We start from the raw sequence: 14,095 nt of genomic DNA, 5'->3' as shown, positions 1-14,095 counted from the left end.
AAAAAAATTGTTTTGGTTGGTTTTGGTAATGGTAGGTAGTTTGTTGAACATCCTCTCACAAATATATATATATATATATATATATATATATATATATATTTCTTTTTTTTTAATGGGCATTTAACTTTGCTTTGTAACATTTTAAAGATCCGAAAAGGATCTGATTCTGTAGTAGGGAAATCTTTTTTCTCAATCGTATTGCTCAGTGCATGAGATTGGGTGAAGGAAAGCTGCACTCTGATTTTTTTTTTGTCCTGACATTATCTTAAGTTAGACATAATAGTTTAAAGGGATCTATTTGTGTTTTGTATTCCCACATGTATCATTTATTTGTTGGCCAGCTATTGTTCTGTACATAATGCTGATTAAATTAATTTAAAGAGTTCACATGGAAAAGACTGTATGCTGATTATTGTACTCCCAGGCATTCTGATTGTGACATAGCCGTCTGTTTAATGGTTGCTTACAGTGCTATAAAACGCAATACTTCAATTGTATAAACCAGCCCTTGCTATTTATTTATTTTTCCTAGTGTGAATCTGATAACATAAAAAAAAAAAGTTATTCAAGACCTGCAAGCATGCAATGACTGAAATGAAAATGCATACTCTAATCGCCAAATTAATCACCATAGCCTATCTACCATGGCAGTGATCTGAATACGGTATAGTTATAAAGATGGAACAGATGTTAACTGGGTTATATTAATGACGTACATGCCACAAATCATCTATTACAATGTTCTTTTTTTATTTAAAATCACAGAAATGTACAAAAAGTGAGTTGTCTGTGTTTTTAACCGACGATGCATGCAATACCATATCAGCAATGCATGGAAATGTTCTTCAGTAGTTTTTGTGTTTCAAACTCACACCAGTTTAATATCAGTTTTCATAAAAAAGGTTTTGAAAAAATACGATAGATAGATAGATAATGTTAGTTTAACCATAAATTCTAAGGAAAATAAATATATACACTTAAGTACAATATGTATGTATGTATCTATCTATCGCCAAAAAAAGTCGCTGTTTGAATTTAAATGGGAAAACAGTCTATGATCAGATCTTTATTGCAATGATTATGTTTCTCTAGCATCTTATATGTTGACAAGAGTTCTTCTAACCCTAACTGAGGGAGTGTGTAGTTTTTCATTTCTTAAACAACCATGTAGGAAGACACATCATTCCAGGATGACGATGTCAAGATTCATCAGGCTCAAATTGTAAAAGAATGGTTGAGGGAGCATCAGCAAGAATCATTTTCACACATGAGTTGGCACCTCTGAATCCAGACCTTATTCATTTAAAAGTCTTTGGGATGTGTTAGAGAAGACTTTGCTGAGGGCTCGACTCTTGCATTATCAATACAAGATCTTGACCAAAAATGTATGCACTTCTTGATGGAAATAACTTCACAATATATCGCCATCAAGATGTGCATACATGTTTGCCTTTTCAAATACACACACAAAAGTAAATATATTAGGCAGAGAGTTTCAGATGAAAAAAGTTGGAGAATTCCTGCTTTGCATGTAAATATAAATGTGAATTTGTAGGCTACATTATACTGTGTGTAAAAGACAAAAGCCTTCCAAAGAGAAGACAGTAATACATGGTTAAATGATTCACTGAGTGATCATTCAAATAATAATGAATATGTTTGTCAGGAGCTGATTAAATATATAATGTTGAGAAAACACTTCCTAAAAGTGAAATGTTTTCTGTAAATGCAGTGATCAAATGCTGTGGCTTTCAGTGATCGGCTCGTGGCTGGTCTGAATGTTACAATGCTTTTTTTAGAAATACATTTAAAATTTACTGCCATTGTGAGAATAACATGTAATTATGTAAACAATAAAAAGTAACCAGTCTGATTTCGAGTATTTTAAACATGTAATATCTAATGACAAGTAGGCTACTACATTTTTGGAATCTGATTAGGCAATCCATTCCAGATTACAAGTAATCCGTTACTACCCATCATCAGCACTGTGTGCATGCGCCGATCTGCTTGCGATCTAAATATGGGTTATGGCGGGAGGGGGATTTTCGTCATGGCTGCTTCCTTGACATAAATAAAGAGAAACGCTATTTGTCAGCGAGCGGCAGCAGAAGCAGAGCAGGAAGCAGAGAGACAACCACAGACTTCTCTGCACACGTACAGCCACATAGAGATGACTTCCTAAACACAGAAATTTAGCTCTCGGACTGGAGGAAGCTCAAATACAGTCACATCTTAGTTACTTGACGGAGCTCGGGAAGCTGGGAAATGGAGAAACAGCAGCATTCGTCGGGGTCGGACAGTCCGGTGCTGCCGCCGGTGCCGCGAAAACCTCAAATCCTCGGAGTAGGAATCCCTGCATCTCGACAAGACAGCGAGGATTCATTAGACAGGTGCATGTCTTATCCTCAAATGTGCGATTTTATGTGAACTTTTCGTTAAAAAGGCGATTTACGGTGTGCACGCGCGTTATACTGGCACGCCTGTTGTGATGGGCAGTTGAGCCCCATATGCCTACCTATTGTTAAAATAAATATTGCTATATATTGTACATTATATTTTATTTCTGCTTAAATAATTATAGAATTAAATGTATTTTTATTAAAACTGTGAATGCTTTATCTATCCGAAACAGCATGCATTTTCCCATAATCGATCGTTGAAGGTTAGGGTATATTACTTACCAAGAAGTGATACATTAACTAAAACACCTGAAGCAACATTTTTTTAAAGTCTGGATGGAAGGAGTGCAATATGTCGTTTAATTGTTCAGCTTTAAAAGATCAGACTATGTGACACATTTCTCTGACCTCATATCACCATCTGTCATCTTTAGTCTACAGACCACAGGATGTCAGCACTGCACATTAATGCATCTAAGTATTCCAGTATGGAGTCAGTAGTTTCTAATCATCACAGATAATGGCAGATGCATTGACTGAAGTGCTTGCTTAAGTGTGTTATGTGTTACTTGTTTTTCCTCACACAGTCCTGGATCTCATGTGGAATGGTGTAAACAGCTGATAGCAGCCACTATCTCCAGCCAGATCTCTGGCGGTGTCCCTCCAGAAGCCATTACCCGTGAATACAAGGTGCGTTTTTCACTTTAGGGTGTTTTAAGGGTGTTTTTCACTTTAAATCAGACCCGTATTGTCTAGAACAGGGGTTTTCAAACTGGGTTCCCACAGGGGGCCACAAGATAGTGTTAGAGGAAAACAGTGAATAAAAAAATAATAAGAGTGTTTAAATTAATTTTTTGACTGGTTTTATGTCAGGCAATACAACCAAATAGATATATAATATACTCCTGTAGTTGTACCACCTGACATGGAAAATGTACAAAGAGCTACAAACCTTTTCACTCTGCCACAAGAATCAGATGGGCTCCTCTGGATGATGCATTATCATGTTTCCTGTTATTACCTGAGCCATGTTTGCTACCCTGACATTTGAGAATATACGAAATTTCTGGACAAAAGTTTTTCAGCTTTAAAAGTGCTGATATTTATTCAAATATATGAAAGCTTTCAAACCTAAAATGATGCCATAGTATTTAGCTTTTAATTTCTTATTATTAAGACACCATTTTAAATAGTTTTTTAGTCTGTACATTTATTTGGACAGTTCCACCATCTGACATTTTGGGGGTTTAAAATAACAAACCAAAACAATATGTATAATTTAAATGTTAATTAATTAAAATCTGCCCGTCATTTGTATGTATGTATGTATATATGTGTGTGTATGTATGTATGTATATATATATATATATATATATATATATATATATATATATATATATATATATATATATATATATATATATATATATATATATAATAAAAAATACAAAATAGATAAAAATGAATTAGAGTTAAATAAAAAAAATTAAATAAAATGATATAATAAAAATGATATATTAGATTCTCAACATTTACTAATACATGTTTGAGATTAAAGGTTAACAGTAGTCAATGCACTGTGAACTAACAACAAAGTTTAATAAATGCTGTAAGAATATTTGCTCATTGTTAGTTAATGTTAACGAATGAGACCTTATTGTAAAGTTACCAAATAAATAATGCTCTATAGTAAGTAGAAATAAACATAAACTAAATATTTTTAAAATAATATTTTACTCATATTTGTAATGATTATTTTTCACAGTATAATTGAGTCTTAAGTTATATATATAAAGTTATATAGCTGCCTTTTAAATGTTCTTATCACACAGTAAAGGTTTATTTTGTGTTAATAAGGAACCATTTTGTTTTGTGATAATGACCAGCTGACTGTACATGATCTCACTTATTACACTATTGCTTACTAAATAAACCTATGGATTGGAACTAAGTGAAATTTTGAGTTGCGTTAAAATGAAAAAGATTAGATTTTATTGTATTACTGTGTAGAAGATTAATTTTAAGATTGGAAACATGGTATTTAGTATTTTGTTAAGTGTTTTGTCTCAGAGTGAGCCATTATGATATTGTGTTTTTGATTGACAGGTTGGGAAGAAGATAGATTTCAGGGTAAGGGTGTTGGTAGTGGGGTGTTTGTCAGTTTGCTTTAACAGGACCACTGCTCTGCCCTGCTTTGAGTTATAAATGAGAGATTATACATAACACCACAAATCTATAACTACTGTTTGTGCACACTTGCTGTAGTTTTAGTATGTTTGTCTTATTTGCCTGATGTTTGTCTCTTTGTACAGTTACGTGTTTGTCCTCTGTTCATAAGCCCTTGTTTATGCTTCATCCAGCTGTTAAATGAAGAAATGTCTTGTCATATTTCACACCATATTCAAAAGAAAAAAAAAACAAATAATTTGCATACACAATGAAGCCTGTTTTTAGAATACAACTGTTGCTGCCTGCCATAGACAAGCTTTTGCTTTTTTCTAATGTAAATCTGTTTTTATCAAATGTAAGAATAATATGCATGCAATTAATATTGCTGCTCACAAAAAATATCCAGTTCATTGCTATTTTTATCATTTTTTTGTAACGATGTAAAAGTCTTTACTGTCACTTTTGAATCAGTTTAATGCATCATTGAATAAAAGTATTATTCTTTAAAAAAGTTCAACGCTTTTATACAGTAATGCATGTATAGCTACTTAACATTGTTTTTTAAGACAAATGCACTTGACAATTAAAAAATATATGATTTTTATTACTTAGATTTTTTTTTACATTATATATATATAGGTTAATCAATACATATTAATGGTCCTAAAAATAGGATTTTTTTTTACTTCTGATTTTGGAGTCAAATATGACATTTTCGCTAAGATTAAGTCTAATGTGTGTTAAAGGACAAGTTCGGTATTTTACACTTAAAGCCCTGTTTTCAGATCGTTTCTGATACCACAGAAACCGAACATTCTCGGGCCAGCAGCATGTGTCCAAATGTCAATCTTAACCGTTCTATTTCATCAGAAACGATCTGAAAACAGGGCTTTAAGTGTAAAATAACGAACTTGTCCTTTAAGTCTGCGTGCTTTTGTGCCTACATGTTCATGAAAGTGTGTGTTTGTAACTCATTTTTGTCTGATGTCTATGTGTGATCTCTAGGTGTCAAGGAGGACAAACTTAAGGGTAAGGCTCAAGATCAAGAGTGTGAGATCTGCACAGAAACACGTTGGCATTAGCACAGATGTACTAGTGTAGCAGTGATGGCTGAGCAGCTGTATTTTCTTCTGTGTTCTCTGCCTCCTCAAATCACACTTCCTGTCTCTGTGTGAGGATGTGACCTATCAACCCTAAAGAGCAACTATTATCTCTGTTGCATTCTTTCTCTTTCTGTTCCTCATATTCTTTATAAACTGCAGGAACTTTTAAACAAACATTTTTCTCTTCGTCACATATTGTGTGTTTCTCCTGCGGCCTCTGCTCAGTCTCAGGACTCTGGTGAAGATGGCTGTCAGTTTGACAGCGACACTGAACTGCCGTCTCTCACTACGGCAAGTTTCTCTCGCTTCAGCTCTACTTGCTTACTCTCACCCTCCTCCTTCTCTCTTCTGTCAAGCCCTTACATCAGCCTAGACTTCATGGTATCAGCTATTTTAATGATGATAAAACATACACTACTGTTCAAAAATTTAATAAACAAGGATGTATTAAATGAATCAAAAGTCACATTATTTGTAACCATGTAAAAATATTGACTATTTTAAATAAATACGGTTTGTTTTTCCACAAAAATATTAAGCAGTACAACCGTTTTCAACTGTGATTGTAAGAAATGTTTCTTGAGCACCAAATCAGCATATTGAAATGATTTCTGAAGGATCATGTGACACTAAAGACTGATGTTGTTAACGGAGGTTTGCCAACACAGTAATAAATGACATTTTGAAGTATTTTAAAATAGAAAAACAGTTTTAAATTGTAAAATAATATTTTACTGTTGAACTGTATTTCTGATCAAATAAATGCAGCCTTGGTGCTCATTTAAGACTTCTTTCAAAAACATAAAAAAAAATCTTGCTAACCACAACCTTTTGAATGGTTATGTATGAACCTTATATTTAATTAAATAAAATGAGGGCTATTCGTGTTTTGAGACGTTTTGGTGTCTTTTTACCCTGTAGCAAGTATTCAGGGATGCACGAAAACAAGCGCCCATGGATGAAGTCCCACTTGTCCCTGGAGAGTCAATCAAAACCACTGGTATGTTGGATCATTCATGTTGACTCGTGTATCTGCTCGTGTCTTCGTGTCGGGTAACATTTGTTTTCTTCTGCCTCTGCAGTTAAAGACGTGATGTATATCTGTCCTTTTACTGGAGCTGTGACCGGCACACTCACAGTCACAGACTACAAACTCTACTTTGTCAGTCTAGAACGGGTGCGTCTCAAAAAGAGTGGAACAGATTTTTTTTTTAAATCTTTTTGTCTATTTTAAAATCAATGTAGTGTCTTGATATTTTATAATATGGCCACACAATGAAATGAAACATTCAAGTTAAGCAGATGTCTTATTCCATTCATGCAGGACGCTCCTTTCATATTGGATGTGAACCTGGGTGCCATCAGCAGGTTGGAGACTATCGGTGTACAGAGTCATGGGGAGAATACTAGTGGCATGGAGATCGTCTGTAAGGTCAGATGCACCACCATCCACACACATGCTGGTCTGTTCCAGTTATAGTAAACATCCACCCACAGTGTTTGGATTCAGCACAGAGACGGTCTATAGGGGTAATTATTGTCTTAGCTGATTTATGGTAGGGCTGTCGCAATAATCTCAATATTGTAATTCCGCGATACTAAAAAGCCAACCGAAGAGGAATGCAAGCCACCGCCGCAACCACCAAAAATAGATCTGATTTACAATTTAGTCTGATTTCAGTCTCCAAAACTATATTTTTTCATGCTAATGATCTGTGATCTGTCTTAATAGGACATGAGGAGTCCCAGGTTTGCTTATAAAAAGGAGGAACAGAACAATGTGGAGATTTTAGAAGCGTTGACAAAGCATGCCTTCCCCCTGACCAATGAGCTGGTACGTCAATGCTCCAGTCAAAGCAGTGATTGGTTCCAGTGCTGTTGGTTCATGTCTCCTTTTTCTCTTCCAGTCCCTATTCGCCTTCCAATACAAAGAGCAATTTCCAGAGGATGGATGGAAGGTTTATGATCCAGTGGCAGAGTATAAAAGAATGGTGAGATTTGCACGTTGCAAAAAAAAAAAAGAGTAGAGTGGTCTGACTGAAAACTTGAAGTCAGAATAATACTGCTTTATTCAGCCTTAGTGTACCGCTAGTAATTTTTTCTCATTTTTCTGTCCCCACACTGTCTGCAGGGTTTGCCCAATGAGAGCTGGACGGTCAGTAAGATCAACAGTAATTATGAAGTGTGTGACACTTACCCTGCTCTGCTTGTTACCCCAACCAGTATTAAAGAGGATGAAATCAAACGAGTGGCCTCTTTCAGAATGAAACATCGCATACCGGTAAGTGTGTCTGTCTGTGGGCTGTATCAGCAAGACAATTAAAGACATTTATCATGTTACAAAATATTTTAACTTCGAATAAATGCTGTTCTTTTGAGCTTTCTATTAATTAAATCCTGAAAATATACTGTACATATGACCGTTTTCACAAAAATGAGAATAACCACAAGAAGAAATGTTTCTTGAGCATCAAATCAACATATTAGAATGATTTCTGAAGGATCATGTGACACTGAAGACTGAAATAATGATGCTGAAAACTCCATCACAGGAATAAATTACATTTGAAATATATATTAAAATAGAAAAAAAACGTTTTTTTAAACTAATAATATTTCAATGTTAATGATGTACTGTATTTTTTTTATCAAACTAATGTAGCCTTGGTGAGCATAAGAGACTTCTTAAAAAAAAAATATTTTTTAATCTTAACAATTACCAATCTTATCGGTCACTGTGGCAGTAGGAGGACCTGTTGGGCATTTTTCTTCACTTTCGTAGCATTTTTGCCCTGAGCCCTGGTTAATTCCCGATGCCGGTCGATATTAATATACAGATCAAATTTTCTCAGTAATTATTCAAGTGGTCAATAGTAACATGAAGAACAAAGAAGCTAAGTGCAAGCAGAAAAACAAACAACAGTAGAACAAAGTCAACAATGCTGGAAGTTTTTCAGATACCTTATACCTGTATCAGGTAAAAAACAAAGAAACTGGGGAGAAAAAACACCAAAATAGAAGAAGAAGCCTAAAAACTATTTAAATGATTGGCACTTTAGCATTTAAAAGCATTCTGGACTTCTGTACCTCATGTCCTCTTTCAGGTCCTGTCATGGATCCACCCAGAAACTCAGGCCACGATAGTGCGCTGTAGTCAGCCCATGGTGGGCCCGACAGACCGCCGGTGTAAGGAGGATGAGCATTACCTCCAGACCATCATGGATGCCAATGCACAGTCCCATAAACTCACCATATTTGATGCTCGGCAGAACACCGTGGCTGATAATCACAAGGTAAAAGTGATTTCCTTGACTGATGTTTTTTTCAGTTCAGTTCATCAATGTTGCAGAGGGAAGGGAAATGCAGGGAAAAAGATTTTTAAGTGTCTCTATCGCACATGTTGTTTTCCACAAATGTAATTTGAATTATTCAGTAGCCATCTGTGCTAGTCAGGAGATGAAAATGGAAGCCATGAATCTTCTCTACCTATTTTCTGCTCTTTTATGCCTCAGGCTAAAGATGGAGGTTATGAGAATAAAAATTTCTACCCCAGCATGGATCTGATATTCCTGGAGATCCCAAACATTCATGTGATGAGAGAGTCTCTGCGTAAGCTGAAGGAGGTGGTCTACCCCACCATCGATGAACTTCGCTGGCATTCGGCCATAGATGCCACACACTGGCTGGAGTACATACGGGTAAACAGCATATCTGATATTCTGCGAACAAATGATGCAAGACCTTTCTGACACCGTTTCTACCCCAGACGCGACAGCTAGAAAATGTCCACACTGAACACGACAAAGCGACCGTTGCAAATCCATTTGTTCTTTGTGTCAGAAGTAGAACGAGCACTTGAAGTACATTAGAAATAGAACCGGGCGTCAGTCGTGCTGCGCCGCATCCAGTGTAGACAGCATCACTGATTTATAATGAATTCTGTTCGCTTTTGTCGTAGCCGCTCGCATCTGGTGTAGACTCAGTGTGAGAACTTTTCTGAGCCCTTCCATTTTTACAGAGTGGATTTAGCAGATGTATAAAGTCAGTTCCGTTCGAAGTTTTCGAGTGTCCCAGAAGAGTCAGAATCAGAAAGCAAGACAATTAGATGCTTTTAAAGCAGTTGACTCTCTCTCTCTCTCTCTGTAGCTTTTGCTTGCGGGTGCAGTGCGGATTGCAGATAAGGTTGAGTCGAGTAAGAGCTCTGTGGTGGTGCACTGCAGTGATGGCTGGGACCGCACAGCTCAGCTCACCTCTTTGTCCATGCTGATGCTGGACTCCTACTACAGGACCCTCAGGGGCTTCCAGGTGCTGCTGGAGAAGGAATGGATCGGCTTCGGACACAAGTTTGCTGCGGTGAGGGATGCTGAGTGTGTCAGTGAAATAGAACCTAATGTATGGGGGTAGAAAATAAAATGTAGCCAATCAGAAGTAGTACACTTTAAAGTAGTATCAAGAAGTAGTTAAGTTCAAAAGAACAAGATTCATTCGAAATATTTAGTAACAAATGTTTTTACTGGCACTTATGATCAATTTAATATGTCCTTGCTGAATAGAAATATTGATTTCTTAAAAAGAAAAATCTTACACTTATCTCTCTATATCACAGCGTGTTGGACATGGAGATGAAAATCATGCAAACTCTGAGCGCTCGCCTCTATTTGTGCAGTTCATAGACTGTGTTTGGCAAATTATGAGACAGGTAAGCTGTACCTTTATTACCATCTAATCACTAGCTATTTTAATTCATAATGAAATATTATTTACAATGTTATGTGTGTGAGCCAAATTCCTATGAATTCACATGAAATGTACATTGATGTTTTTGGACTTACTGTGGTTGTCTTTATGATGTGTTCTCAGTTTCCCACTGCCTTTGAGTTTAATGAGCTCTTCCTCGTCACCATCCTGGATCACCTCTACAGCTGCCTATTTGGTACATTCCTTTACAACAGTGAACAGGAGCGAGTGGAAAAGGCATGTACCATTGTGCCAATCTTGGGGGAGGGTGAAGTTTTGGTGACTTACATGTTTCATAGCTGAATCTTTTTAAATTGTTCTATATTTTTTCAGGAGGTGAACAGTAAGACGGTGTCTTTGTGGTCCTACATCAATAGCCAGCCAGAGGACTTCACCAACCCCTTCTATGTGGACTATGAAAACCATGTGCTGTACCCCTTGGCCAGTCTAAGACATTTGGAACTGTGGGCTGGATACTACGTTCGCTGGAACCCCCGCATGAGACCACAGGTGCAAAACACTTTAGCAAATATAAGGGTTACTTTGAGCGTACGTTTGTACTAAAAACGGAAACGTTTTTCATTTGCGTTTTTCGCATACAGAAGACAACGTTGTCAAAACGATCTCCATTCACACAGAGCCACGAAAATGATTAAAAACGCTGTATTATGACAGCCAGGCCACTAGTTGGCGATGTCACTTTATAAAGAAACACTATGCGTTTATAGACTGAACACGTAACGTAATACGCCGTTTTCAAAAAGGTTGAATGTTAGAACAGTTATCACGTTTAGGTATGAAATGGCTTCTTTTCAACCACACAGTTTCATTATTTATGTCTTACAGTAATTCAAATAGTCACCGAAGTACTGGGATAAAAGTTTATAGTTCGGATATAAACACTGATGTCTACAGTAGCGATCAAAATTGAGCAAATCACCATTTGAAAGTAACATGGCGCTTCAAATAACAATGTATCGATTACATTGTTGCACCAGTAGGTGGCGACAAGTGACTTATAAAAAATGATTTGTCATAGAATCATTCACTCAAGAGATTAATTCAATTCATCCAGTAATGAAACAATGAAGTACCTTATTCATGAGTCATTGAATCATCAAACACTTTAAATAGACTGCACCCTTTAACATTTGTCAGAACCTCAGAAAAACAAACAAACAAACAAAACAAATTTTGACGTTCTGTTTCCTTTAGTTCCTGTTTCCCTGTCGTGTGTAGTTTCGGTTTCATTGGTTACTGATTACGTCCTCGTTTGTTGCAATAGTTGTGTATTGGTTTCACATGTCTAGTTTACTTTCCTTTGTTCCACCCGTTTATATAACTCTGTGTTTCAGTTGCTTTTGGTCAGTTCTCATTTATGCATTGTGTGGTTTGTGTTATTCTCCTGCATTTTTATTCAGAGTATTTGGATTATTAATAAAGCCTGTTTTGTTTTGGTATCTCCTTTGTCCTCGTGCCTGCTGACCACATCATAACACTTATTTATATAGAAAAATAATAATAATAAAAAAATGCAGTAATATCACGATATTGAGCCACTCAAAATCACCACAAAGGAAATTCCTTCACCGCAACAGCTGTAGTCTGCGTTTTCAAACCCCCAAAATGCTTTTGTCGTGTAAATGAATGGCCAAAACTTCAGTTTTTAGTTGAAAACTTTCAGTTTTTCATGTAAACCTAAGATTGGGTTCCTTGCCATTGTTGTCTTTGGCTTGCTTAGTTGGGGCTTAAAAGACTTAATATTCAGCAATATTATTGATTTGACTGCACTGACACTATATGATGAGAACAAAACTTCAACTGAATTGAGCTGGGTGATGACATCACTGTTTTCTGTAGTATGTAGTTGACGAATTTTGCCGCATCAACACTTATTGAACTGAATTAAATCAACACTAAACTGACTTGAGCTGAATAAAGACACTATTGTCTTCAGTAGAGCTGATTTACAGCAGAATTGGTTTCATTTTTGATGAAGTTTGTATCATTGACAGTTATTTCCTGTTTATTACTGTGAAGCTGCTATGAAAACAACCTGGACTGTATAAAGCATTATACTATGTATAAATATTGTATTTGCTCTGTTCCTAGAAATAGCCAGGAAACAAACTTAATATGGGCAACCTCTTCATAAATCAGGCATTTAAACAATAAGTATGGTCATGTGATACTTGTTGACGAGCTTTTATAACTGGAATGTTGTGTTGACTTGTTCAGATGCCTGTACACCAGAACCTGAAGGAGTTGCTGTATCTGCGTGCAGAGCTACAGAGGAAGGTGGATGAGTTACAGAAAGAAGCATCTTCATCACGCTCGATCTCCTCTTCATCAGAGCATGCGTATTCTCCCTCACATGGCGGTACTCCACTACACTCCTCTGTGTAACATACATGCAATGCTCACATTAGAGAGGATTCATTATTAACAGAATGTGTGGTAGGAATCGATAGGTTACAGTAAACATGATAATGTGATATTTAAATCTGTCATTTCTCACTGGATAATGCTTTTGGCAGGATGTATAGAGGGCCATACATGTGAAAATTAGCATGAACACCCAAAAGGAGGACAGTCTCCCACACTTAGTTTCATTTCGGTTATGTTTTATTTATAAAGTGTAGACTTCCTTCAAAACAGAGAACCTTTTGATTGTGATTCAGTTTCTGAAAAAATAGGCCGGTATTTTAACTTGTAAATATACGTTTTCATAATTTATAATGAGTGTTTTTTTTCTATTTTAATCAATGTTTCTTTGTGACTGTACTTTTAGTTTTTCTTTACTGCCTCAGCTTTGCCTGCCTTTGTGCCAATACCTCTACAACCTTTAACATCACTTTAGTTATTTAAAAAATCTTACATAACATTTTTTTCCCTACGTATGAACTCATTTTGTGTCTTGTGTTAATGTTTTTAATATTATTTTATTAGGTTTTACTAATTAATTTTGGGTTCTTGAATACTGCTGTTGTGATACTGCCATTTTGGAACCACATATTGCATTGGTCTTTGTTTTTCTGTTAGTATGAAAGTTTGTATGTGCACATCCTAATATTGCACTTCCTGTACTACTGATATGTACGTTTACAAGGTAAATAAGGACCATCTAATATTAACCCACTGTTGATTCTTTGTTATATACTCATGTTTGGTGATATGAGTGCAAAAAATCCTTTTGTCTGTAAGTAGATCGTTGAACCATTTCCACCAATGGTCTTTAAACAGCTCTCATCATTTGAACAGATGATGCCATATGTTTAAAAAGCCTATTACGTGTAATATTTTAAAAACTGAATTGATGTATTTTTTTTCTTTCTTTTATGAATGTATTTTTGTATTTGTGCAGCCCTGGTTATTCTTTCTACACGTTAAAAAAAGAAAAGAAAAACGGCTCCAAAAACTTGCAACCTGAATTAAAAAAATAAATAAATAACCAAAGGAATCAAAGACGAGATAAACTGTTTATTATTGGGTTTCTTTATGCTGATCTTTTACCACCAAGTATAACCAGTGAAATACAGAGTGAAATGGTATTAAATTTGAATATTACCAGTTGATATCCGTGTAATTCATTGTGTTTTCATCACATTCTGTACTTGAGTAAGTAGGCACTGATGAAAACTGTGATGAAGGTCAATATTTCTGGTTCACATTAAAGCCGAGCAT

At 35.8% G+C, this 14,095-nt stretch overlaps 1 protein-coding gene across 4 annotated transcripts; it reads left to right on the top strand.

Annotated features, from left to right (window-relative positions):
* Window positions 1–1,987: 1,987 nt before the first annotated feature.
* mtmr1a (myotubularin related protein 1a) lies at window positions 1,988–13,985 on the top strand. 4 transcript variants are annotated; one of them, XM_079589605.1, is made up of 18 exons: window positions 2,009–2,393; window positions 2,990–3,092; window positions 4,509–4,532; window positions 5,577–5,600; window positions 5,900–5,965; window positions 6,596–6,674; window positions 6,757–6,851; window positions 6,999–7,106; window positions 7,407–7,508; window positions 7,582–7,665; window positions 7,806–7,955; window positions 8,779–8,967; window positions 9,187–9,372; window positions 9,821–10,027; window positions 10,281–10,373; window positions 10,535–10,648; window positions 10,745–10,921; window positions 12,650–13,985. In XM_079589605.1, the coding sequence occupies exons 1-18, from the start codon at window positions 2,269–2,271 to the stop codon at window positions 12,815–12,817; spliced, it is 2,094 nt and encodes a 697-aa protein (XP_079445731.1). In that variant the 5' UTR covers window positions 2,009–2,268; the 3' UTR covers window positions 12,818–13,985. The 4 variants fall into 4 exon arrangements, with proteins under 4 accessions (XP_079445734.1, XP_079445731.1, XP_079445732.1 ...); XM_079589606.1 differs by lacking the exon at window positions 4,509–4,532; XM_079589607.1 differs by lacking the exon at window positions 5,900–5,965.
* The last annotated feature ends 110 nt before the right edge of the window (window positions 13,986–14,095 follow it).

The sequence above is a fragment of the Phoxinus phoxinus genome (assembly GCF_949152265.1).
Source record: "Phoxinus phoxinus genome assembly, chromosome: 2".
NCBI classification, from domain to species: Eukaryota; Metazoa; Chordata; class Actinopteri; order Cypriniformes; family Leuciscidae; genus Phoxinus; species Phoxinus phoxinus.
This window is presented reverse-complemented; position numbering and strand designations above follow the sequence as displayed.